This window comes from Hydractinia symbiolongicarpus, chromosome 9 (genome assembly GCF_029227915.1).
Source record: "Hydractinia symbiolongicarpus strain clone_291-10 chromosome 9, HSymV2.1, whole genome shotgun sequence".
Lineage (NCBI taxonomy): Eukaryota > Metazoa > Cnidaria > Hydrozoa > Anthoathecata > Hydractiniidae > Hydractinia > Hydractinia symbiolongicarpus.
In genome coordinates, this window is record NC_079883.1 from 12,947,619 (window position 1) to 12,974,891 (window position 27,273).

A 27,273-nucleotide genomic window follows, 5' to 3' on the forward strand; every position below is an offset into this window, starting at 1 on the left:
ATTATTGTTCTTTATTTGAGGTTCGTACGTGATAAATAGTAAAGATACATACGCCCCTGTTACAAACACCAATTTACGCCCCAGGGTGTAATTTTTTCCTAAAGTTTGGTTGACTTTTTCTGTTTTTGAGATTTTGTGGGTTTGTTGTAAAGTTTTTGATTGCAAAGTTTTTTTGCATGCAACTAAAGATGCACAAAATAAGCGCTGCATCTCGTTAAACAAGCGTATCATTTTCAAGTTTACATCAGATGACAGATTAACTTCATTTTTGGTTATATTTGGTTTCGCAACATATCACAACCTTTATTCTGGCAGCTGGTCAATATGACGCTTATTTTACAACCTCGTTTCCAGGGCTCTTTTTTTACTTTTTTTATGGCTGACGGTCAGCCATAAAAAAGTGAAAAGAGAGACCTGGGAATGAGGTTGGCTTTTTTTAATGTAGGTCTCTTTCGTTCTTAAAATATTCATGTACACGCGATTGTATAAAGTTTTGGCGCATGTGCAATTTATATGACCCTGTATGAAAAGCTACATGCAAGGACAACAAAGTTTCATTGCGCTTTAAAATTTCGGGTCAATGTAAAGGCCACCTTAAATTTAGTTATTTTTTGTTGATATTTTTAATTTACATACAAAAAAACACATAAATTCATCTTAACTTGTTCTTTGAGGTCGTCAAGCGTTATTTCGTCTAGCTATAGTATAATATAAACTTAAAATTAGCTAAACCACTCCAAAGAATACGATAAAAAGAAAAAAATCTGTGATAAATGAAAAATATAATATACGTAACTATATTTCCTCCAAATTAAAAAAAATTGCTTATCTGGTTGCTTAATTAAAAAGTAATTTACCTTTATTATCCTTTTTGATTACTCCATCACTTCCTAAAAAATGACGCGAAAATATTTTTTGCTTATAGAGCCCATTGTTTTAGTTTTATAAATTAAATGAAATTGATTTGCATCCAATTTATTGTTCTCGTCAAAGATGTCAGTTTCTACAGCGTTATATAATTGTTACATGTGCGTCACACTTCATCGTATAGATTAAAAATGCATTCAAATAGGCGACAGCGTTTATCGCGCACTAAAGCACCCGTGTAGGAGCGGATAATTTGAGCAATTACCAATACCTGAACAATACTGTACGGAATATAAAAATTATGAACAACAGTGAATTTTTGTTGGTATGGACTGCAATGGACAAGTAGTCGCTTAATTACAGAACAACATCCTTGCTTCGAAGCTCAGGTAAATGATTATTTCCTATGACAAATTCGCTTTGAGTATCTTGATTTTTCTTAACGACGCGAAGTCTTTCAAATAAGGCTTCGTGTCAATGGTAGAACGAAGCAGTAATTCCCACAATTTTCATCTAGATTTACATCTTCTAATACTCCGTGGTTAGAAAATAAAAAAGTAATATGGTCCCACGGTGAATTTATAGTAACAGACAAAAAGCATAGTTACATTTTTTAGAGTACAAAGACCTATATCTAACCTCGTTTCTAGGACTATTTTACGCCTAAAATAAGCTGGGAGCACAGTTCAGCTGCCATCTTATACAGCATGATATGGGTGAAGAAGAAAAAACAAATTCTGAGGGTCTTATCCTGCCTGTTGGGATTTTTAGAAAGTGTTTTAGCTATACTCAGACAAAAAAAGTATGATATTTCATCAAAAAAAATCCAGCTAGTGTAGTTTTTTAGCATTTTTTAAACTGAATTGTCATTTTTGGCACCGCGTAATTATTACTCAATCAATCAAAATTATAGTTAAATTATTTGTGGAATATGTAATGTTTCCATTTAACAACAACAACAACAACAAAAAAATCAATCAAAAATTCAACGTCATTTTTATTACAAAATCTTTTTGCAAACCATCCATTGCTTAAGGTTACTGTAAAGGAAAAATTTTTTTTTTTAGGTTTTTTGCAAAAAATTCATGACATACAGAAAAAAAATTCTCTTTCCAATGACATATTTTATATTTTATGAAAATATTTGGAACATCCCTTTTATCTGGAAAAAGCCTTTTTAGAGGTGTTATATCCTTCACACCTTTGAAAAATATGTGCAAAATGAGTTGAGCATATTTTTTGTAAACATTATGCATAATATGGAACTCCCGTATAAAAATATGCATATTAATATTTTTTAGATAGTTTACTTTCACTATCGAATTAAAAAAAAATCAAAATTAAGGAATATGCATATGAGCTGTCTCTTGTAAACCTGACTTCTGTCTGTTAATAATTCTGAAGCCTGCACGCATATTCAGCATAAAGAAAAAGTTCGCACTTCTATCATCCTTCTGCATACTCAGTTCACACATTTTTATAACACCTACGAAAATCTTTAAAAACAAATATCTCGTTAGTAAATTTTCGCATACATGCCTTTACGTTTGTGGTCTCTTTTTCCGAAAGCTTCCTATTGGCTCATTGAAATTTTCGGTAATGAAAAGCTGAATAAATTATGCACAAAAGGTTCCCGGATTTTTTTGTATAAATTACTGACTAGCCAATTATGACGACAGAAGGAAAAAAATATGCATTTTTTTGAATGATTATATATAATTACAAATAATTTCATAACGACGTTATTAGAAAAAAAAAACCGGGAACCTTTTCGAATTTAATTTATGGTGAATATAATGGTGCGAAAACGAGAAATCTGCGACCACGCGTTCGGAAAAACAAGCCATTCTAAAATGTACGGTGAAAAAAAATTGGTGTGTGTTTATTTCATTATATTTTCTTTTTGGAAAATTAACATCTCACGAAAATAACACCATCAAAAAAGTCTTTCATCAAACATTCAGAAACAAAAAAAACATAAAAAAATATCAAAGTATTGATAAATTATAAGGGTTTTTCTGAGACCAGTCATCAAGTGAGTTTTTTCCTTTACAGTAACCTTAAAACCATTAGTTTTTTATTAGTAGCAAAACAAATATATTTTAGTGGATTAGTCTCTGCAACATGCTCTGACGTAGCCATCTTCCTTGAAAAAAATATTATACAACAGTCCCATCTATAAGTATACAACTGTTTATTTTTATTTACTTTTATTTATATACTAGTCGTTAGCCCGTGGCCGTCCTTTTTATACCGCATTGCGTGCGTCTCGCTACTTACGCAGCTAAGCTACCATTTTGCGTGACAGAAAGACAGGCAGACGTATATGGGTATTTTAATATAGATAACTTAAGGCCTTGTTTTAAGATCTTTATACTTGAAGTACTTCTATAATGATAAAAAGGATAAAATAAAAAAAATAACGTGGGGCGATTATATTTCGATTTTAAGGTCATTTTATTATGTAATACAACGCATGTGTTTTTTATCGTACACGCGTGTTCATGACCTAAACCAACCTCGTCCCCAGGGCTTTTTTTCTCTTTCTGACAATCTCGCCGTCTGAGATTGTCAGAAAGAGAAAAAGAGCCCTGGGGACGAGGTCACACCTAAACATCAACCAATAATATTTTTTTTTAACATTTAACTTCTCCCCATGGTCCGTTTGATGTTATATTACATTGAGTGAATATAGAAAAGTTACGAGACCGCGTGGAGGCAAGGTTAACCAAACTTTTTAAATCGTGTTCGTTAAGATGTTTCGTAAGCGCTTAAATATTTATTTTATCACGTTTATATGGCAACCTAGATTCCAGGTCCTGTAGCATTTGACATCATTGATAAACTAACCGCTGTTTTATTTTTTGTAAACGTATTTGTGGAATACGGATTTTTAAAAAGCTTGTAAAATTGAAAGAGTGATTATGTCAGTTCTGACTGGACCTAAGTTTTTTAAAGAATTTACAAAAACGTGGCGATTATGTGTATTACTTTCAACATCAAAAAGCAGGCAGATACCTGGGAATGAGATTGCACTACAAATACGTTTCACAGTATGAAATACTCTTATGGTAATCAACTGTTGGCTTTGTTGCAGAGCGATTGCCTAAACTTCAGTTCAAACCTCGGCTGAGTCATTACTGAGGCTGAAAAAGTGTGAATCGATCACTTCTGCTTAGCTAATGTTTAGCAAATAGGATTAATATACTAGGTGGTTGTCTAGTTGAGCGATTGTTGTGCTTGCACGTCTTCCTTAGCTTAAATGGGAGTTTTAAATGCACTAGGACACCCTCTTTGTAGGAGCCTCATTGATAACAGTACCAATAGGAACTGAAGAGGCTATTCTAGGGAAACAATAATAATAAGGAAAATTATAGCAACTAACAATCATTATATAATATTCATTATTATTCAAACCCAAATTATTTTTACAAAAAGTAAAATGAGCATGTACCATACAATTATTCATAGTTATCTAAAGGCTATATAATATAACTTTGGCCAATAGTCTTATTAAAAAATAAATAATTGTCTCCTACGAACTCTAATAGAATTTATGGAAATCGACAACTTTGTTTTCAGAGCTGCTTCTCAATCACCGCGAAGCATGAAGAACATGGGTACAAATTTGACTTTTAAAAAAAGATTTTTCTGTTTGGATAGGATAGTACTTTGCAATTTCTTTGGTCCCCAAATAAAAAAAAGTTCTCGAAATTACATTTTAATCATTGCTTTCGTAACGTATTTGCTGAAGACGAGGTTAGATGTAGACGTCTATCTGATTTAAAGACCTTATCTATACCGTGTCACGATCGACAACACAAAAAATGACGATAGCTACATCTATTAGACGTTAGTAACTTCTAAGATATGCAAACAAGTTGAACTCAATTATTGATATCTGACACATGCAATTACTATTTACATAATTTTGGGGTGTGCAATCACGTCCCTCATTATGCTGTGTCATGTATGACACCCATATATAAATGATCTAATTATCATCTGACAACCATTGAATGTATTGATTTGTTGCTAACTACATAAAACATATCACTGGTTGACTGTCCATATATGCGAGACATGCCATAGCGATATAACTAGCACAATATCCTGTTTTCGATTAGTAAACGATTTAAAAATACAAATTGTGGCCTATTTTCCAAAATGGTACCATTTAGACGGTTATTAACATTATATGCATTATTAAAAGTTATTAAAAGTGAGACAAAATAATTACTGTGTTTGAAAACAATTCACATGCCCTGGGGACAAGGTTGGGGTTTTCTGCATTAACACGAATTATTTTGTTACCAGCCTTTCTGGAACTCTACGACCATAGTATGTTCACCTCATTATTCCTTATTCATATTTCCGTCTTCATAAATATTTTCAAGTTTTTTCATTGGAATCATTCTTCATCAGCGTCATTGGAAATAATAATAAAGACAGAGAGAGAGAGTACAACACATGGAGGAGTCATGTTTCTTTCCAGAGGAAAATCATGTTTCTTTCGAAAGGGGAGTCAGAGTTCTAATTATTTCATATCCTAATCGAAATAATTCCGAACTTTCCAACCTTCAGGGACGTCTTCGCTGCGATGGGGCTTAGCCTAGTTATCAATAAAACTGACAGATTTACAAGTTAAAGAGGGTTTAAAATATATCTTTTAGTTTAAGGAAACTGCAATCAAAAAAATTGTGAAATAATTCGTGCATCATATTTCCAAAGCTTAAAGGGGTTTGAAAAATAGCTTTTAGCATAAGGAATCTGTAATCAAATAAAACTTTGAAGCAATCCATGCATCAGAGGAGGATTTGAAGGATAGCTTTTAGCTTGGGAAACTGTAAACATATCAAATTCTAAAGCAATCCCGGTGACAAGTTTTAATCTTGCTTCTAAAAGTAAATTGTTGTTGTTGTTGTTTTTGTGGTTAATCAAGGTTGATTTTTTTGTAAACAAATTATACGTTTTTATTTAGTTATTTTCCTGGCTCATTTAGAATGACGTCACAGCAGGGTGTTAATACTTCCACCATATTTGGTAAGCTTTTTTTTGTTGCTATTTTTATTTTTTATTATTTGTTACTATTGGTATTTTTTGTTATTATTTTCTCTTTACCACACAATTATGAAGAAATATGAAAATTGCTTAATAGCATTGGAATGCTGTCACATGTCAAAGTTTAATTGGAGTCCATAGTAACAATAATATTTTAATCTCATATTAATTTTGGTAACTATTACATAAAATTTTAATATTTTGGACTGCTTTCTCGTTAAATTCTACAAACAAACAAAAATTGGAATGAGCTTAGTGTCCGTTCTTCTACAAACTACAAACATACAACAGGGCCGGCAAAACCGCGGGGAGAGGTAGCCATGCCTCCCATGTTTTTGGTAGAAACAAATTTTGAAAAGTTCGCTATGCAACGAGACGACAACAACAACAATGGTTATCGAAAGTCTATAACTTTATTTCAAATGTTGCCTCTCCCTTTTCCCCTGTATCAAAAATTACACCAAAAACTGAACAAAAATTACACCAAAAACTGAACAAAAATACCAAAACCCAGTAGATGGGAGGGAGCAGAGCATACTTTAGCAGAAGAACTGAACACGAATAAGATGGAAAGACACTGGTTTGTATACAGGTGTATACTACAAAGCGTGTGGTGTAAGTGACCAGCAGTTAGTCCAAAAGCGACTGTCAATGTTGTGCGAACATTACCTACAAGCTTCCATGAAACTTACCAGAATCATAGAAAATTGAGTAGCTATCATTAAAAAATAAAAGCGAAATTTGATTCGTTGGTAATATTCTGTAAAGATTCTTTTATTCCTTAAAAGAGATTGACTCCGGTTTAGCTACAACTGGTAGCGGATAAAGCAATTACGATAAACTTGCAAGTCAGACATACCTGTTAGAAAAGTTTCTGGTATTGTTAAATAAAGTTCAAGTTAACACAAATAACAAAGGGTAAACAACATAAAAAAGAAAAATCGTATCGCTCTAAAATAAGAGAATCTGATTGGTTAGAATTTGGTGTTAGATATTGTTATAGGCGCAAGAATGTCTTTCAATTTAACTAAATTATTGACCTGCGTGAATCATGGGCCGAACACGTGTAAAGAATTTTAAAAACAAGTTTCTAATTCTGAATTTCTTTGTTTTAATTTCCAGTTTAATTGTTGAAGAACGTCAGTAATAAAAGTTAAATTACCCTCAGCAGTGAATAATACTTGCAGGAAGACACATTAAAACCAAATTCACATCATTAACAAAATAGATGAGACAATTGCGCTAAAAATTAATTTTATAAACGATAAAACGTCACAAAGTTACTTCGTGCCCATATTTCTTTTGTGTGAAAATGAGATCTCCCTAGCCTAAGTAATGTCATAAGGCGTACAGCTACAGATCGTTCCAAAATGTTCTTCATTTTTTGAGCAGTGATGTAAAGAATGTTAAAATTAAATTTTATAAACAATAAAACGTCACAAAGTTACTTCGTGCCCATGTTTCGTGGATGAATATTGAGAAATAATTTTCGGCCTTTACATATCTCTCTAGCCATATCAAAATCATATCATACTTCGAGTCTAAGGAGGATGGGTCCAAGTAATGGCAAAACGATCTTCATTCTTTGAGTAGTAATGTAAGAAATGTTAAATTTTACGTAATTTTGATTTACATGATAAATATTATGAATCCTTCAATCTCCTGTCAATATCTTTTTGGCACGTGGGCTGCCACCACAAGAATCCTCCCGTTGTTATTTACGGAAATCGGCATCGACGTTCTTTCGGCTGACGTGAAAACTGATTATCTATAAATATTCGAGTGAAAGACTCGGACAATTAAAATAATAACTGTATCGTTAAACTTCTTTCCTGTGCTATTGTTTTGAAGTGATTAAATTTGTCTTTTGTTTCATAACGCGTTCCGAAATGTTATGTAAGCGTATTATGACTTGTAGATTCAATATAACTTCATCAGATTTCATATAACTAGTATGAGAAGACAAAGTACTTAGGTGGAAGAATAAAAATATATTAGAAATTTATATAGAATTATTACCTATTTATTATAACATATATCTATAAAATATAAACATAGTATTTTCATTTTAACACATTGTGATGGATGTATGCATAGGTAAAGATCTTATTTTCTCAGCAGAATATTTATATGACGTCATTAAGAAGATGGTGACACAATTTCATATCAGCAGAGAAATAAATAAAATTACTTATTTGACGTATTAAATTTAAGCTTTTATTTTCTTTAGTTCTACTTATTTTGAGTTGTGCATCTTTGACGCATGCAGCAGCTTGTCTAAATGGTGGCATAGACAATTCGGCAGGTACTTGCACTTGTAAATCTGGATTTTACGGAGTCATCTGTGATCAATGTAAGTATTAATTTTTAAATGAATGTTTTGTTATATTTCACATTTCTATGTATTTTGACAGTTCGTTATCGAAGTTGCGACCAGAGTGAATTGAATTTCGTTTACTTTCATTTTAGACGCAGACTCGTACCAACTAACCTACGATCGTACTCCCGTACGTCCTGATGCATTGAAAGCAGAACTAAAAAAAAACCTTGCTCGGCTTAATATAACGACAATAGTGCAGATTTCAGTTGGAAATGCCTTTAAACTAACTTTCCTTAGAAAACTCACAGCAGAGAATCGAGCAAACATCCAATCAGTAGCCTCTACGTCAGCGAGAAACATTGAAACCGATGGCACAGGAATAAAAGTGTTGGGTGATATAGTTGATTTTAATGAGTGCAAAGCAGGTTCCGGGAGACAGTCGTGCGATAGCAGGCCATGTATTAACACAGAGGGGAGTTTCAAATGTGGATGCAAGGCTGGAGAAAAAGCAGAAAACTTTGAATGTGTAAAAGATGGTAAGTTTTATAGATAGCAGTAAAAAGTATAATATATTTTTGGTACACTGGAGTGGTGCCTGTTATTTTTATTTGTTATTTTATATTTTCATATCTATTGATTTTCTCTTTATTTGTTCTTACAGTGGATACCAAGAAAACAGTGATTTACATTTGGTCAGGTGTTGTAGCCGCTGTGGTGTTAATAATGCTTGCTTTCATTATTTTCTATCGATGGAAAAAAATCGAGAAAGGGTAAGTCATACAAAAATTTCGATATTTTTTAATGTATAAAACCTGCGCAGTGTTTTTTTGCAAAATTGTGTGCAGTGTTAATATAAAGAAACATTACTTTATACGACTTTTAAATTTTTAGAAAGAGGCTGCAGCAGGAGCAGGACGAGAAAATCAAAGCAAGAAGTTCATCCCTTACTCCAACAAACCTGAATCAGTTTGATCAATATGGACAAATGAGAAGGCCCTCTCCAACAGGATCATCTGTATTAGATGGACCAATTGTACCCAACAGACGCATGTCGGCTGCCTACCCACCTGATGTAACATCACTCTATTCATACAGTTCAAGAATGTACCCGATGTCCGAACCCGAATATGTTCTTCGTAATCCCGATTTTGCCAGACACAGATTATCGGCACCTATACTTGATCCTGGACCAAATTTCGGTATGTACGAAAACGATGGATATGATTACGACGTTCCGAAATATTCGGCGTCTTTACCTCAAGGAGTAGGTGATGATGGAATGAGCTATATGAGTGGGCGTGCATCCTCTGTTATACCAACTAGCTTTCCTTCTGACATGACTCTAACAAGAGATGACCGATATGAACAGTGATATTGTTTAAACATAAATTGGAATATATTGACGCAACGAAAAAGAACGAAAAAAACGAGTTTTTAAAATGTATCTAATACCTTAAAAAAAAAGACTCAAAAACTTAAAAATCTGATGACGAATCAATACAAGTTTCAAGCACGGTCACTTGTGGATTACAAATTTCCAAGTGGAGGTATCATCACATAATGGCGGCGCCAGAAGTGTGATTAGCTGGTCTATTGTATATTTTATTTATTTTGCTACAAAAATAAAATTTAGCTGACAAGACATGTATATATACAAAAAATTTTGGTAAGATCAACAATACTAAATGTTTTTTACTTTTTTCCACCGACACATTTTCTCCAGATCTTTTACATTTTTTTAAAACGTCGACCGAGATATATACCTAAATAAGTTACCCAGCCGTTCCCGATGAAGCAAACATAGAAAGCACTGGGTCCGAGGTTGTATATATTACTTTTCCGAACACGTCATCGGTCAGAATTGTCTCTGTAATTATAAAATGACAAAAGTGATTGATGACAACCTAAAGTCAATGCTTCAACATTCCTTTGGTTTTGTCTTATGTGAGATTGAAAAAACCTTTGTGTTTAAAACTCTTTCCGGAAGTCTAAAATATAAACAAGACGTGACTAGAATATATGCTCTGTATAAATTAAAACATTTTAAAACAGCAAAAATGATGCATTAAATAAAAAAGTAATTTATTTAATAGACGAATTTAAACAAACAATTAATGCAACGACTAATTGAGCCATAAAACCTAAATTTTGCACAATCATAGTGATAAAGCACGAACCATTTTTTTGAATTAACCGAGTAACAAAGGTGGCGAGGATATTCAAGTAATTTTTGTATATATCATGATTAGTAAATTTATATATTAAAACGTATAAAAGAAAAAGCATGCTAAGTCGTAACTTCTAGAAATTTTTGCTTCCTTGTTGTTTATAGTAGTTCTAACTTTGTAACTTGAATTTTTGCACTCTTTCAACCTCGCCCCCAGGACATTTTGTATCTTACATCGGGACGGTGATACGTATCGCCGTCCCGATGTGAGAAAAGATAAAAGAAGGTCTGGGGACGAGGTAGCCCTTTTTAAAAAATACTTTCTGGGTCATAAAAATTGAAGAAAATTAACCTTAGGGTATACACTGCTAGGGGAGGGCCCACCTCCTTACTAGAGATTTTGTCTATTCAATTAATTTAATACTACTTCGTAATAACGGCGCAAGACCCTGGAAACAAGGGTGGGAGAGGGCCTGATACTAAGTTGACGCTTTTCTTCTTCACTCGTTGATTGGTAAAATAGTTAGTTAAACGTGAACTATTTTTATCCCTCTTTTTTACCCTTTTTATAACACTAACAGATAAGATATCTGTTAGTGTTATATTTTGGTTCCCTTTCTTACACTCAACGTAAGAGTCAAAACAGTGGTTTTTCTTCAAAAATCCAACTTTGAAGTTGGGGAAAGGAAAAAAATAAAAGTCCATACATATACATATTTTTCGAAATTGTTCAATTCTGGCATCAATACGAGTTCCCAAGTTTTTTGACGTCTTCATTAATACGCCAACAAAAATGATGAATATGACAAATCGTTAATATCTGGTTTACTTCACCGTTCAAGCAACATTATTTCATTGTTATATTATGGATCTATTTGATTGTAGAGAACTATAAAATAAAAAAAAATATAAAAATAACACTTTTTGGAAAGTATTCATTCTCTGAATTTTCTCGGCCTTCATTACTAAAAACATTTTCCCTGACTGTCCACTCATTAATATTTTTTCCTCTGTATTTTTCCTCTGTAAGTCTTGTCCCAAGAAGTAGACATCTTAAAGAATAAAAAAAAACTTTGAAGGACAGTGAACATAATTGAGTTAACTAAAGCCTGTACTTAACTAATTTCGCTTAGTCCCTATACCAAAGGTTCATTGTCTCAGTGATAAAAAGCATAAGGGGGTTTGTAGAGTTACTTTGTTTATATCAAGTGGCGACACATTTTAAGAATTGAAAAATAAAATTAAAACGTAATATTATCATAAAAAAAACATTTTTATCTCGATAAAATTACATACATATTTTCTTATTTCTTTAGAACTACAAGATTACCTCGTAACCAAAATATTTAAAATTACAAAGCAAAGTAGATATTACTGGTTACTATAGTGACAGCTACAATAATAATTTTACATCGAACAAAGGTTTATAACTTTTCATACAAAATGGTGGAAGTGAATAGAAGTATTTGAGTACAAAAATGCTCTATCTGCTCTTTAGATACCTTAATAACAAAATTTTCCCGGTTTTTTTACGTTCTCGTAGCGAAAACGCGGGAAAATTAATGGCACGCAAATGTCAGCTCCACAGGGTTAAGGGATAGTTAAAGCAGAACAAACATGACTCACGCTTTTCACCAATACATTATTTGTTTTTCTATCAAGAGGAATATCCAGAAAAAAAAATTATTTCTTCGGTTTTTTTCACAACTGTAAGTTAATGTAAGGGATGCGCTAAGACCAAAAAATTCATTCTGGCATTAAGGTACACGCTTACGGATAAAATACGAATGAAACTGTAAAACTTATTTGCTCGTTTAAGCAACTTACTAAAAAAACAGACAAACACGATGCAGAGAGCAAAAAATGGATACGACAAACACAAAACAACGACACAGTCACAGTCACATAAATTAAACGCCAAAAATTTAAATTTATGAAATATTAAATATTCCTTTTCAAAGTCTTACGATTTTTAAAAATGTCATTTAAAAATACTTTACAACAAACTGGTATACTCTATTTCAGCATTTTTTTTCAGGACCTTTTGTCAATAAAACGAAGGGATAAAATACCCGGGGTTTGTTAGCCCAAACGGACTCCGTTCATTGCTCCTCCAAAAAAACGTGACGCAGTTAATACTACTGAAATTCAACTTCCAGGGTACCTACAAGTAAACCACTTCTGTGTACTTGAGGTCTCCATCTTTGTTTGCAAAATCATCACTCGATGGTTCAGCATTTTGCTTAGGGAGCTCTTCCGAAAAAGTTGACCGACTAAGATCATCACTCTCCTTGTCAGTTGTTTTCTCTTCAACAGATTTCTTTTCCAACTTCATCAGTTCTAATTTCAGTTCGGCGAAGTGTGCTTTCAACGATTCGTAGCTATGTGCAGTTGTCTTTCGTTTCGATGCTTGCTCTTTTAATTCTTTAAGCCACTGTTCACACTGGGCAATAATTCTTGTTTTCTTTCGAAGAACGTGTTTGTGAACAATCTAGAGACATGTAAATAATATTTTAATCTTATAAACTATTCTTAAGGAAATTTATAGAATCCAACGCTCTGATTTAAATAATTTGTACATCTAATCAATTTTATTTGTTACTACTAATCACTATAACAATAACAATTACTCAGCGGGGAAGAGGGGCGGGGAGGGGCGAGACATACAACCGAGTGTTAATAATATAGAAATTCATTTACATTTTTTTTTAAAAAAAGACATGATTAGCAAACGTTAGTGCTTTATCAGAGCTTTATCAAAAAGAAAACAACATTTAAGCCATTTTTTTTTAAAAAAAAGAAACCCGATTATATGAAACTGGAAGAGGCTGGAAATTCCAAAAAAAGAAACTTTCAGTACTGGATATTTTAGGCTTTAAAGAATTAAGATATGCTTCATGAACTTTTTGTACATACGCTTGTGTGATTAAATAACGTACAGAGACAAGCCAATGTTAATTTTATTCGATATATGGTATGGCTTTAAGAAACCAAATAAGAAACTTTCAGTACTAAAATTACTAGACTAGAGTCCATCACTGGTTTCTTTGACAGAAAATAACTTGCTTGTAATATACAGTGTATCTCCAGTAACATACCTCTTTAAAGCAAGGTGAAGGCTTTTTAATTTGTTCAAGTATCGCCCATTTCACAGTTGCTTGTTTGATGTTGGCGTTGTAATCGTTGCAGTTTTGTTTACCTTGTGGTGTACCGCGCAATCGTTCATATCCTGGCTCGTTAAAATAAGGGTCGGTCACAAGAATAAGAGATTGGATTGATACCAAAACCTGAAATGCAAAGGTTGGGAATTTAAAATCAAAAGTGTTAAAATTACCTTGAGTAACAATATAGTATTTCAAATTTACTGTTTGTCACGTCGACAATTATCGAGAAAAAACTCTATAAACCATGTCAAAGATTTATCACGTCGGTATTTGCCTCGATAGTTACCGACTGCCGACGTAAACTTGGAATGCCTTCCTCCGATTTAAAAAGCAAACGCCTCGTTATAACAGAGACATTTTACATGGCTCACACCTTTCCTCTTTTTCCTCTCTGTTTTCAAGTCTTTTTATCATTGTACTGCATAAAACTCTATCTAAAGGACACCTCTTTCTAGTGAATACTTTTTTGGTTCCTATGGTCTGAATTATAGAACAACTCGATTGTAGTTAGAAAAGTTACAATTAAGCAAGTGAAAGAAATGATATAAAGTAAACAAAAATTTCATCACCAAATATAACTTTCACTTAGACTACGGTAATCACAAAAAAATTCTTTCTCACTAACCTGTAAAAGGTTGGATGTTTGAGCATTCCACCTTTCTTCAGGGCGTCCATGCCATGTGTTTAATATACTGAGACATACCTTCCCATCGTTATATAGGTTAGGATTGAACCTGACAGTGTGTTTACCTGTCGTCTGTAGGTTTACACACATCGGTGACGAAGGATAGTCGGGTGGAAAGTAAACATCAAATTCGAAACAACCGTTCTCATAGGGCGTGTCTTCCGGACCAGTAATTAAAACCTGCAAAGAAAGCATCAGATAATATTACAAAGTGTCATACTTCCACAAAATTTAAGACCTTACCACTTGATCTTTAACGTATTAGATCTGTTGGTTCAAGATAGAAAAAACACTGTAAAAAACGAAAGACAACAAATATCGAGAAATCGACAGATTGTATGTCTAACTGTGTATATTGCGAGCAAGTCGTTACGAGCTTGAACTAGTAACACAAGCAAGAGGTAAAATACTGGCTCAAATCTCAAACACAAAATCTCTGTTTCTATTCGCTGCTTGACTCTTTCTCACTACAAGGAACTAAAATTTCCCGAAGAAGTTAAAACACTATATGCAATATCAACCTTCATAACATCAAGCCTCTCCTCATCACATTGTAAAAATACAGTCGAACTATAGGAGATTGGTAACGAGGTAGACAAAGAGGCGACTTCTTGCGCCAAACGACGTGCACGTGCAGCATTTGCCATGTCAGCATTTTTCGCGGCTGCGAGTACAGACGTTGCGTAATGGTACGGTACGTTAAACTGTAGAGTTCCATCCTCCTTCTCTCCAACAATTTCGTATGTATCTAAAAACACAACACTATTTATAAACGAACAATCTCTTGTAAAAATACGGAAACGGTGCCTGTCTATATTCAAGCTCGGAGGGGGTCTTCGCTCACGTCAGCCTTATATTTCCTTATAAGTTCGTCAACCTAACAATATGTTATACGTTTTTTCTACACAATACAGGCAACAGATAAACAAATTTCGCCTTTTTTTAGTTAATGCATTTAAACACCTAAAACAATCTATTTTTCTATTGTTCTTCAGCCTAAGTGGATATTTCCACCGGCCTTTTTCACTAGTTACTAATAAAAGGGTACAGGAATGGCTGAATCATACCAAATTGGAGTTGTATCATCTCGTTAACATATCTCTCCTCCTCACTTTCTTTATCTTCTGATGAGCAAATGATCTCTTCGTTGAGCGCATCCGCATCGAACACTAGAGTGGAGTTCATAGTCTCTTGGTGTTGTTCAATCATGGTCTGAACAAACTCTGCGGTGGAGTGAATGTCGTCCAAAAGAGTGTTTAACTCTTCCACATCAGCTTCTTTCGATTCCTTACTGCTCTCCTTCTCTTTATCTTTTGATACTATCAGGCGAGGTTTTGTTGCAGAGATAGTTGGTTTGCTTTTATCAGCAAGTTTCATACCTTTCGGCTTGTTTGAAGTTCTAAGCACAGAAAAACTCACAAAAATAATACTATAACAGACAATATATTATGAAATATTTTAAATCATTTGCACTTGTTATGCAAAGAAGGCCAACACTGTCAAGTCGCATTTCTGGAAGGAGCTGACCGAAATCATATAAGACACTAATTTTGGAAGACTTATAGAGAAGTTTTGGTAGTATTATTGAGAATAGGCAATATGAAAAATATTGAAACTTCGTTACGAGTACTCTTGATAATCTAATTATAAAGGGGAGGGGACACTATCGCAGCTTATTAATCTCCTCCCTCTTTTCCTATTAAAAACAATTTGAATAATGCAACCTTAATAAGCCCTGTTGCAAGTAATTTACAAAAAGCCATACTATCCATGTCACAACATACACAAAAGAGAAGCACTATAAACCGAACTTACTTTAATCTTTTCTGATAAGTATCAACACAAGCTTTCAACTTCGTCAGCAATTTAATGAGAGTATTACTATTGTCAATATTGACAACGGATTGACCTTTCATACTGGTCAGCAGAGGTATAAACACATCCACTGATGCAAGTGCACGTAGCAATGACAACACAGCGTGGTACAACGGAATGTGGCGTGACATGTCCAATACTAAAAACAGGAACAAAGTTGACCACTACTGTGTTGACAAAATGGGTGACAATGGGAGGAGATTTATGAAAACATTGGCAGTTAAAGTAATGGCAAAGGGTAGAGTTGATTTCTTCGAGTGCTTATCATTTTACAAAAAAAAAAAAAGAAAAATAAACTAAATTAACAGCCATATTAATAAAGACAAAAATAAAAAAAGGTGGAAAATCATTTTCAACTTTTTTTTATTTGTCTTAATACATATTTTAATGTTGTTACGAAAACTTAAAACTTAAAGACACCATCGCCAGGAAACTTAGCTTTATTCTTGTTCAAACTAAAACTTCTAAAGGGACAACTACATGCGTCAAAGTGACGCAAAAACAATATCTGAAGTAACCTGAATCATTGTGTAAGTAACCAGCCAGTACACTAACAACACAAGACTTGGTGAGCATTTCTTCAAAATCATTCATCAAAGGTACACTTTGGCACACTTCGGCAGTTTCCACAGTTCCAATGAATGCAGCTAATACCTACAACAAAAGCGTCTACCTGGTTGCACACACACTGTTAAATTATTAAGCAATGTACGTCGAAACTAACAAAAATATACAACCAAGAATTGTAAGCAACAACAAACAGACCTGAAAAATCACAACAATTTGTTCTTCTTCTTTTTTCTTTTCCTTCAGCGCCTTCTCGATGTCCCAGCTTGAAACAGTCGAACCTGTACCAAAGCCCGTACCTTTTGCCCAGTAATTAGCATCCGGAAGTCCTTCACCTGTTAAACTGCAAACAAAAAACTTAGCTTTTGGGTAACAGGTTGAGTTACAAATTTTAAAGTTGAAAAGGTCAACGTTTGCGATGCCGCCGACGACGACGTGTAGCAGCAGGTATTTTTTACACGATTGACGGTGTTTGCATGTTCGTGCAAATAGTACACGGTATTTACTCTTTTAAGGAATAGAACAGGAATGATAGTAATTGCTACAAAGCCCTTCCCCATCTTTTTTTATTCATGTAAGCACTTTATCGGGCTTTTTGGAAGACCTTCGTCGGCCTTTAAACATCGGAACTTGTTGAAACTTGTAACGCACAAACTGTCATGAACAGACTATTCCGCCCGTTGGCGGCGTAAAAAAGATTAGCATAGTGTGCAGAAGTTATACCTCTGCCTACAAAAAATTGACCCACAAAAATCCTGAATCCCATACTAAAGGTCATCTCCAACAACCATTTATGTAACAAAAAAAAAACCTATGACATTTCCTAGAATATCATTGTTAAAGTTCCATCTCACATTCGTTACTGCCACCTTTACTGTCATTAGCCACGTAAATTTTCAATTTGACTACCTGCTTTAAAAAATGGCGTACAACAGATGCTGAACAATTTTTACGTTATTGGAAACCAGGCTAAACTAAAATCCTCACCTTTTTCCGACCTTCTTCTCCTCTTTCCCTTTGTAGTGTGACAGTTGCTTTAAGTTGTTCAAAACAAACGAGATGACATTCTGTTGGAACGCCAACCTGCGCAACTCAGCACCTTGTTCGGTTTGTGAAGAAGTTTCTTCCAACAAGTTCTTCAGCGACACCAACGGGAGTACAGGCAAGTCTTGGCAAATTGTTAGGCTGTGAATTTGCTCTATCAGAAACAAAATGAGAAGCCATATCAACAAATACTACGCATACAGAATAAGGAGCCAAATAAACAAATACTACACAAACAGAATGAGGAGCTAATGTTAAAATATTACACAAACAGAATGAGGAGCGATATGAACAAATACTACATAAACAGAATGAGAAGCTACATGTAAAAATATTGCACAAACAGAATGAGGAGCCATATGAACAAAACTACACAAACAGAATGAGGAGCGATATGAACAAATACTACACAAACAGAATAAACAGTCATGTGATAAATATAAAAAGAAAAAACGAGGAAATATCGATAAAATATTTGAAATAATAAGTGTAGGTAGTAAAAATTGAACACAAATTGGTTGACGCAAAAAAATAATAATTTAGTAGCGAACTCTCTGATAGAAGATCGAAGAATAATGTCTAAGCATTGTTAACCTTACCAAATAAAAATTCATAGTTCTTTTTTTGTGAAAAACTCTCGTGTTCAAATAACATTTTTTTATAAAGTTTCCCACACGACCTTCTCTTCGCATCAAGTTAACGTTATTAACTTTTTCTTTGCTTCTCAATTCTTGGAATACTTATGATCTGGCCATTCCCGTATTGCAAAAGGGAAATTCCCGATTTACAAAAAGCGATAAGTTGAAGTAAAAAAACCCACTTAAACAACGAGCCGACAACGGTTTAACAGACAACGTGATTACTGTCTATATTATTCAGGGGGTAAGCTTATAACAAAAAAAGTGAACTCCGTTATTTTAAACTAGATAATTCTGCTAAAAGTTAGACATCAGAAAGAACTTTACATAGCACAAAAAATTGAAAGTGGACCAAATAATTCGATTTTTTTACGATTTTTGCTTTTAACGCTACCGCGGTTTATAACCCCCGTTGAGTTTCTGTTTAACGGGTTTTTTGGCATTCTACTTTATTTCAACCTTCCGCAGCCACTTTTTGATCGAGTCAAATTTTAGGAGGATTTTTAACCTTTTTTGAGAAGAAGATTTGAGGACATTTTCACCTTTTTCCAAAGAAATTGAGAATATTTAAGATGCTATGGGTGAATAACAAATTATTGCTGTAGCATTTCTATACATAGGAAAAAAAAAGAGGCGATAGATTGTAAAACTAAAATTGAAGAGAGTTGAAAAAGTTGTTGAAATTCTACTTTTAGAGATTTCAGGAGAGTTTTCAAAATTGAGGAGAATTGATGAGTTTTGAGGAGGCGTGGAAGCCCTGTTCTATTAATGATGACCAAAACAAAAAGTTTGCTTTTAGCAAGTTTCATTGACTGCATTATATCCTTCGCAAATACGCCAGTGTAAAATGTGATTAAGACGCTCAAAAAGATAAAAGATTGAATACCCACATGGACAATGTTTTTACCTGGTAAATATTCTTACTTCTCATCAATGAAATAAATGATTTTTGTCAACGTAATGAAGAAGTTCTAATCAGCTGACCCAGGCCTTACAAAAATAATAAAAAGTGTGGTGGATTGCGTGGCTGATGTAAAGAATGTCTGATCAATATGTAAAAGAAATATTTGTTTAACATATGCTTAATAGTAAAAAATATTGTCTGAAAGTGATGTAATGTATTCAAAATCAACTTACGTCCAGACTTGGTTTCTTTGACACCAAGCATAAGTCGCAATAATATTTCAGCTTTGGTTCGATCTTTTAGAAACACCGTGGCGAAGCCCGGCAGCGGCAGCATCATAGAAAAAAGAGTGATGTAGTTGGACGAAGCTAATAAATGTTGGTTGGACTGTTGCAGGGTTAGAAATGGCAAACCTCCGTGGTGAGCAAAGGTTTCCAGCATAGTACGCAACGGTGGAGATTCCAAAAATTCTTTACAGGACTCTTCGTCGTTGGATTTAGTGGAGCTGTTTGATATGCCATATTGGAGAAGAGGTGGCTTTCTAAGCAGGGCAGGGTCTTTGTCATAAAGAAGCTGCAGCACCTGTCCAAATCGCAAGTTCTTCGGTAAAGGCTTGTCGCTCAGGTCAGTCAAGAAAAAATCAATAGATAGTTTTTTTTCAGACTCCTTTTCATTTGATTTGGTCTCCTGTTTATGCTTGGGCCTGCGTTTAGCAGCAGCAAACGAAGCAGCCTGCAAGATATAGTTGCCAGCAGCGGCATCATCACTTGTAGGAGGAAAATTTTCACTGGCTTGTTTCTCACTGTCCGTTTTCGCGCCATTACCGTAAACAGTTCCACGAATTCTCAACAACGTTTGTTCGATCTCGCGCAGCGTTGCAGTTATGCGTAAATGTAACTGATGTGTATTCTGCAGAATGTACATGTCGCATTTGGATCTGAATTGAACAATAATGGTGTCCTCTGTGATGACCAGCTGAATTAACAGCAGCTTCATGTTGCCATTTAAAACTCCATGCCTCGCTTTATTTTCTGTTAATAACTCGATAAGCAAACAACTAAAATGATTTTGATTATCTGGGCTTAGATAAAGCACATCTTGGAACAACGAAGCCGTACAATGTTGTAACGAATACAACAGAAGCGTGTTACACCTTGAAGCGTCGTGGGTGCTAATAAATTTTAACAGTGGCTTCCAGAACAATCTACCTTGCTCCGTGGAGAACCACGACAAAATGTCATTATTACTGTACGAGAAATTGTTAAGCACGGTTACCATGGTGATAATAATTTTCAAAGTTTGATCGTCGACGTTACGGGGACTCGAGTTCACGGCATCGAGGAAGCCACACAACAAAGTTGAGAAGCGGCTGAAGTATTGTCTACTTTGCACCATTATGTTTTGATTTTTGTCGTTGTAACAATAAACAACCGCCAACAACGGCATCCTTGTGTCTCGCTCAATCAGTACATCACCCTCTGTCAGTTTCTTTAACCTTTCTTCTGCATGGGTCAAATAAGACGTAAATATGCTCGGCTTCAACAATGCAAGGATGTGAATGAAATGAAGGAGGAATCCAATGGCATTTTGCTGCATAGTTTTTCGTAGCAACAGTTCTTCAATGACACTAAAAATGATTTAGAATGATTTCTGAAACAATGCTTTGGATCCTACATTACATTAGATATTTTTGAATGAAGTCATTCCTTGGGAGACTTTTTTGCTGACCTTCTTATATCAAACCAACAGCGTAAGGTCTAACTAATATTGAACTCCTCACACTATTTATATGTATATATCCCCCCCCATCATTTTAGCGTAAAGTCAAGTTGGCTTTCACACTATAATAGCGGGCTTACCTGATTAATGTGTCGTTGACATTTAGCAACTGAGGGTCGATATCAAGAGACTTAATCAAACTGAATATCTTACGCACGAAAATATGGAGAGCATCAGTAACCACAATATTCGTGCCATCTTGCAACAGGTACAAAAGTTGAGGTAGCCAATCCAGAAGGTAATTAAAAATGCTGAAAAAGAAGAAAATTAGATACGTTACACTATAACGAATATCTCAACACCTACTTCTTTGGTTTTTGACATTCATTAAAATATGAACAAAGTCGTTTGGAATGACCACTGATTACAAAAGATACCACTTTTATTCCGTCTAGCCATACCTTTACAAACTCTTATTATTCGTGCTACACTTAAAACTATTTAGAGGCTATGTAAATTCCACAAAATAACAAACACTTGTGAATACGTTTTATTACATTATAGTTGTTCTTTGTAACACAAAATACTCTCTGTGTAAACTAAGCTTTAACGCATTTTTTGTAACACAAAATACTCTCTGTGTAACTTAAGCTTTAATGCATTTTTTTGAAATTCTCCTTAACACAAAATACTGTCTGTGTAACGTAAGCTATAATGCATTTCTTTGTAACAAAATACACTCTGTGTAACTTAAGCTTTAATGCATACTTAAAATTATCACACCATTCTGCTGATTTTTATATCGTAAAAAAATCTACCTGGTTTGGTGCTCTGTGCTTGACTTAACGATCATATCTGCAAGTAGTTGTATCATCAGTTGAAGTTGCATCGTGTCCAGCTGATGTAAATAAGACACACTGAGCATGCGCGTAGTGATATCTTTTGTTGCAAACAATGCAAAGCCCGGTATGCTCTGTAGAACGTTCGTCACAAATGAAGCGGTGAGTCTGTGTAAACAAATCCTGAAAATAATAAAATACTAGCTGTTTCCAGTGGAAGAATCCACTGTATTCCATTTAATTTATGTAGCAGATATATGTCCATCAAAAAACAAACAATACAGCAGTGCGCATCTTACATCTGCATTATTATATAAATGACCAAAAAAATTAAAGGTTTTCAACAACTGCAGTATTTATGTGACATTTAAAATCTAAATCTACTAAAATTACTTGCTCTGACCATCTGACAAATGCGAAAATTATTCGGAAAGAAGTTTCCAAAAGCATTTCAACATACATCTCACCCATAAAATTTAAATCACTCAAAATGCCACATATATACAAAAAAGCTGATCAATGTCAAACACAAATCTCTCTCATTGTATATGTTAAAATCAGTTAGTTTATTGCAAACCCTGCCAAAGGTTGACACACAATGTGAAAAATAAACAATAAATTGTGCCTCTGACAGAATTTTTTATCTAAGGTGTAAAAAAAGGGATTTGCACCAATTTTGCAACACAAAATACAAATTCTAAATAATACTAAAATCTCTTATTTTGGTCCTTCGCATACCGACGGTCTCCCACAAAAGTTTAATCAAAATGTAAAAAATGAGAGGTAACGACAAAATCAAAGTTTGCAAAATTTAACTATTTCAGTACATATATCTACTGCATATGCCCTCTAAAACAATATTTTAATCCAAAATGCCAAAGAAAAACAGTTTGCAACAAAAATCAGTTATTTCGATAATATTGCATACACACTGCCTCACAAAAGCTTCACAAACTGTAAAAAAAAGAATGGTTGTAGGGAGTGCTTCTGATTCAACAAAAAAAGTTTTTTTGACATATTGCATCTAGCCCTTACCCATTAAATCTTACACAAAATTTCCAAAACTATATACGATTTAGAACACATCAAATTTAAATCGAGAAGGATCAGTCATTTCGATATATTGCACGGAGTCCTCCCCAGTAAGAATTTATACAAAATATAGAAAAACAAAGCTTGCAAGGTGTAAAATTGAATTCTTCTGTGTATATATATATGGTTCTTCCTCGCAAAATTAACATAAAATGTCAAAAAGGTTCAGATATAACATCTAACACAACAAAAATCAGTTCTATCAGTATATGTCATGCCATTGTCTTCCACCAAATGTTCCCCTTAAAGTTTCACAGACACAGCCTGTAAATTAAAAACAACTAAGATCAGGTATTTTGGTCTATTTCATACCATTCTGTTCCAAATAACTTATAAAACGTAAAAATTGAGTGGTAAAACAGAAATGTCAAAAAGAAGAAAAAAATAGCTTACAAAGAGTATAAAATTGAAATCAACAAAGTAGCTCTTTTGGTGTATTAAATATAAGCCATACACACAAAAGTTTACACTAAATGTAAGAAAATGGTTGTGTTTAGTAATTTTAAATTAAGAAAAGTCAGTTCTTTTAGCATGCTGATTAAGGTTTTTGCCCACAATTTGAAACAAATTAAATTTACATTTTAAAAATAAGTAATTTCTGAACTTTATTTTCAGAATATTTGGAGGAAAAGAACTTCGCAAACCAAAAAAAACCCAGGAAAATGTTTAAAATTTTCAGGGTTAATAACGTTTGATGTGTTTTGTGGGAATATATATACTGGGAATCTTTAGTTTAAAGCTAGCATTAGCTAGCTACAGCAGCTAATAGCTAGTCACTTAAATATAAACTGGAGACTTAGCTAGGTATAAAGAACATGGCTACATATATATATATTCCTAGCTAGCTAGCTAGTTGTTGGTGGTGGTTGGCTTTTTATGATGCTAGCTATAAAACATGTCTGGCAACAATAATATAATCAAAACTGAAAATAAAACATGAAAAAACCTTACAGAACCTTGCTATGATTAATTTATAAAACCATGCTCTTCTTCAAATGTTTTTTTAAAGATTTATTTTGAATGAAAGAGTAGAGAATACTCAAAAAGAACAGCCATCTTTTTCGTAAACAAAAATTTCCGTTTTATGCTTGGAACTTCATTTAACAGTCCGTATGCTTTGTGAATATCTAATACCGTTTCATATGTAGCGATACCTATATATATATGCTAACATAGAGTTTTTTGGCATAAGGGTATATATATTTATATCGTTATTAGCAGCGGGTTATATATTTACACCTTATGTGCGATTTCTTTGAAGTACATCCCTAATCTTTTTAGTTAAATTTTAGCGTACAGCCACGTCATAAGAAAGTGACCCGTGATTTCCGTGTCGTGGACTCACAGTTTTACTCACGCAAGGGAATTAATATATAAGATTTACACTTAAAAATTTTATCAAAAATTGTTAATATGAAAAGTCAATGATTAAGACTTTTTAATGGTCACACATACCTTGACAAAAACGGCATCACAGTTATTAAAGATGTCAACACTTTGTGCATGTCTGGATGTGTGTTAAAATCCTGAAGTGCTTCTGGAACTTCTGTGAACAACAACGCAAGTAAGTCTACCCATGTTTCACTAAAAAACATAAAAAATGGATGCAATAAACGAAGGGTCGTTTGATTTTCCAAAAGACCTTTGCAGAACGCTCACAATAAAACACAACAGAAAGGAAACAAGAATAGCCAGAGTGTCTACTTATTTCTTACTTTCCATGACATTCTTTGACTAAAATTTCTGACATTCTGGTAAAAAAGTAATACTTGGTAAAGATTCTAATAAATTTGCAAAAAAGGGGTAATGCAATATTAGGGTTTTTCTTTCCAATCTCGCAGATATCCCTCTTAATAAGAGAAAAAAATCTACACCTAAAACTCTTAATGTATTCCTGACATCACCAATTGCTGATATTCCTAATTTTTTCCCGACATTTTGCAATAAGTTTAGAACAATTCTAACAACTCCAGACTTTTCAGAATTATACCGCAACAAAAAAGAACAAAACTCACAATTGTAATTTTCTGTTGGTGGGCATAAGACTCTCATTTTCGTTGCTGGCAAATATTGACCGTCCATGTAACTCGATCAGATTCAACTTAATATGGTCTGCTCCGTTTGGTCTGTGTAACCAGAAACGAAGTTCCTGAAAAAGAGGAAATATGCTCCACAATTTCTTTTCAGATTATGAGAATTATTCTTTGATGTAATATAACATGAAGAAAAAAAGAAATAAAGGATGAAGATAGAAACTAACATTGCAAAATATTATGTTAAAAAAAGCATATGCATTAAGGGGACTTAGTGGATAGTTAAATTCTTGAATTTTTCCTGAAATTCCATAAAAAGATCAAAATCTCCTGCTCAAAGTCTTACAAGAACATCTGAAGACTTTCTCAATTGTCACAAAATGGACCTAGATGCACGCTTTCTCCCTGTTTTTATTATATTGCTCCGCAAAAAGTTGGTCAAATAAAAAAAGCAGTAAGTTAATGAACCAAAGAAAGCAGTAAGTGAATACTAAAATACTTCGGTGTGTAACTTTTAGAACATAATAAGACTACCAATTTATTCAAAGTATTACAACATTATATCAATGTCGAGTTGTTTTTGAACGTTTTACTTATGCTGTGTTGTATCCATGAAAAACTTATCATACACTGTTCAACACGTAACCCTAATAATGGCAACAGTATAGCCTTTCCTTTTGCTTTTTGACACATAACTTATTCAGTATCAGAACCACCAGAATGTCAACTTCTTGCCAACATTAAACAGCAGAGCATGCATTCCATTGCATGTACAAACACCAGTTCATTCAATTTGGTTCTATACACACACTAGTCTGTGAACACGTTCTTAACAACTGAAAGTCCAAGCTAGAAAGATTTTATTGGTTATTAAGTTTTTCCATGATGGTCATGGCAAAAGTTACAATATTTTAGCTTTTTTTTATATGCAGCAACGAAATGAAAGCAAACCAAACTGCAACAGTAGTATTTTTCTGTCTTTGTGACTAAGAAGTAACAAACTTTGTATACATTGTTAACATGAAAGAGCCTCAAACACGTATCATTATTTTTTCAAAAGTTAAAAGATAAGTCTGTCACACTTTTTGTACAATTGTGCTTTCATAGCGACTAGAACAAATAATTAAGATGTCGGGAACTTAAGTATTATTTATATCTTAAGGAATTATAAAGTTATCGAAAAAATAATACATATAATTTTAAATAAATCCAATAATAAAACACAATGAAGAGAAAAACATCATTCAAGTTTAAAGAAAGACATTGTAGACTTGTGTATTCATTTGTTCATTCCTTAGCTATCTATTTGTTTTATTACCTTAGCTATTTGTCCTTCTGCAAAATGAACAACAATAGACTGTAAGCCACCCGTTTGTAAAGATGGCGATAACGTTGCATAACTGTTCGATATTCCTTTCATTTCAACAATCACTTCAGATGGTGCACCTGAGAAATAAGAACAATATATCGAGTAAGTTTGCTTACTGCTTATGCTAAACAAAGTATCTTCACAAACAAATCACTAACCAATCAGGTAACTTCCATGCATATATATGATGGCTTCCCGCAACATGACTTCAAAAGGGAATGTTATTTTTAACTCAATCCAAGGGTTGTCGGTATCTTGAAACTGATGTGCCCAAGCTGCGAATCGCGACCTTCTCAATGGAGATTTGTTCATTAGGAGCACATCGGGAACAGGACTTGTTGGAGGTCCAGTAATTTTAGCTTAAAAACGAGAATGAATCACAATAGTATGCCAACAAGACAGGAAACTTGTTTGTGTGCCAATAAATGCTTTTTATGTCAGTAATTGTTTTATTGATTTTTTATTCACTGTTAATACTTTCCAAAGACATTGCACTGCTATGGTACAATGACCATGAATGCATTGTATATTAGTTCATGTTTTTTATAGTTTCATCGAATACAGACCATCAGAGTACTCAACAATATACAGTGTACGTAACATACCATACGGTGCAAAGTTTTCCAACAACACACCATCATAATCTCTTCGAACTCTATCTTTATCATACATCTTCTTGCTGACAGACATGTTTGATAAATACAAATCTTGCAATGCTGGCAAATGTCTCATGTTATCTCTCCAGTTCATATTTTCGTTGGAGTGGGATATTATCACCTGGCATAGCGTATTGAATCCTCCTAGAAATAAAAAAAGACTTATTGCTCAAGGCATTTTTTAGGCAAAATTCAATTCCAGCTATAAAAAGAAACAGGGTCATGGGAGAGTCTGGGGTAATGTGGAAGACCACATTACCAAGGATTTTTTAT

General features: G+C 33.8%; 2 protein-coding genes across 5 annotated transcripts in view; one reads left to right on the forward strand and one right to left on the reverse strand.

The window, feature by feature from the left end:
- The first annotated feature begins 1,167 nt into the window (after nucleotides 1–1,167).
- Nucleotides 1,168–9,934, forward strand: LOC130657155 (uncharacterized). Of its 3 annotated transcripts, XM_057460120.1 has the most exons (6): nucleotides 1,168–1,256; nucleotides 5,849–5,910; nucleotides 8,159–8,281; nucleotides 8,398–8,784; nucleotides 8,910–9,018; nucleotides 9,140–9,934. In XM_057460120.1, the coding sequence occupies exons 2-6, from the start codon at nucleotides 5,871–5,873 to the stop codon at nucleotides 9,618–9,620; spliced, it is 1,140 nt and encodes a 379-aa protein (XP_057316103.1). In that variant the 5' UTR covers nucleotides 1,168–1,256; nucleotides 5,849–5,870; the 3' UTR covers nucleotides 9,621–9,934. The 3 variants fall into 3 exon arrangements, with proteins under 3 accessions (XP_057316103.1, XP_057316104.1, XP_057316105.1); XM_057460121.1 differs by lacking the exon at nucleotides 1,168–1,256 and having other exon boundaries at nucleotides 5,672–5,910; XM_057460122.1 differs by lacking the exons at nucleotides 1,168–1,256; nucleotides 5,849–5,910 and adding an exon at nucleotides 7,173–8,025.
- A 1,717-nt stretch (nucleotides 9,935–11,651) lies between these two features.
- Nucleotides 11,652–27,273, reverse strand: part of LOC130657153 (uncharacterized) — a 42,402-nt gene continuing 26,780 nt past the window's right edge. Inside the window, exons 26-42 of one of the 2 annotated variants that reach the window (XM_057460118.1) lie at nucleotides 26,950–27,144; nucleotides 26,503–26,703; nucleotides 26,294–26,421; nucleotides 24,958–25,091; nucleotides 24,398–24,526; nucleotides 21,830–22,018; nucleotides 21,152–21,322; nucleotides 19,526–20,919; nucleotides 17,694–17,904; nucleotides 16,905–17,049; nucleotides 16,658–16,793; nucleotides 16,080–16,278; nucleotides 15,332–15,663; nucleotides 14,786–15,012; nucleotides 14,205–14,444; nucleotides 13,514–13,702; nucleotides 11,652–12,906 (exon numbers count right to left, since the gene is read on the reverse strand). In XM_057460118.1, coding sequence (XP_057316101.1) covers nucleotides 12,580–12,906; nucleotides 13,514–13,702; nucleotides 14,205–14,444; nucleotides 14,786–15,012; nucleotides 15,332–15,663; nucleotides 16,080–16,278; nucleotides 16,658–16,793; nucleotides 16,905–17,049; nucleotides 17,694–17,904; nucleotides 19,526–20,919; nucleotides 21,152–21,322; nucleotides 21,830–22,018; nucleotides 24,398–24,526; nucleotides 24,958–25,091; nucleotides 26,294–26,421; nucleotides 26,503–26,703; nucleotides 26,950–27,144 — 4,547 coding nt within the window. In that variant the 3' untranslated portion in view covers nucleotides 11,652–12,579. Of the gene's footprint in view, nucleotides 12,907–13,513; nucleotides 13,703–14,204; nucleotides 14,445–14,785; nucleotides 15,013–15,331; nucleotides 15,664–16,079; nucleotides 16,279–16,657; nucleotides 16,794–16,904; nucleotides 17,050–17,693; nucleotides 17,905–19,525; nucleotides 20,920–21,151; nucleotides 21,323–21,829; nucleotides 22,034–24,397; nucleotides 24,527–24,957; nucleotides 25,092–26,293; nucleotides 26,422–26,502; nucleotides 26,704–26,949; nucleotides 27,145–27,273 lie in introns of both variants that reach the window. The other variant, XM_057460117.1, reaches the window with a different exon arrangement.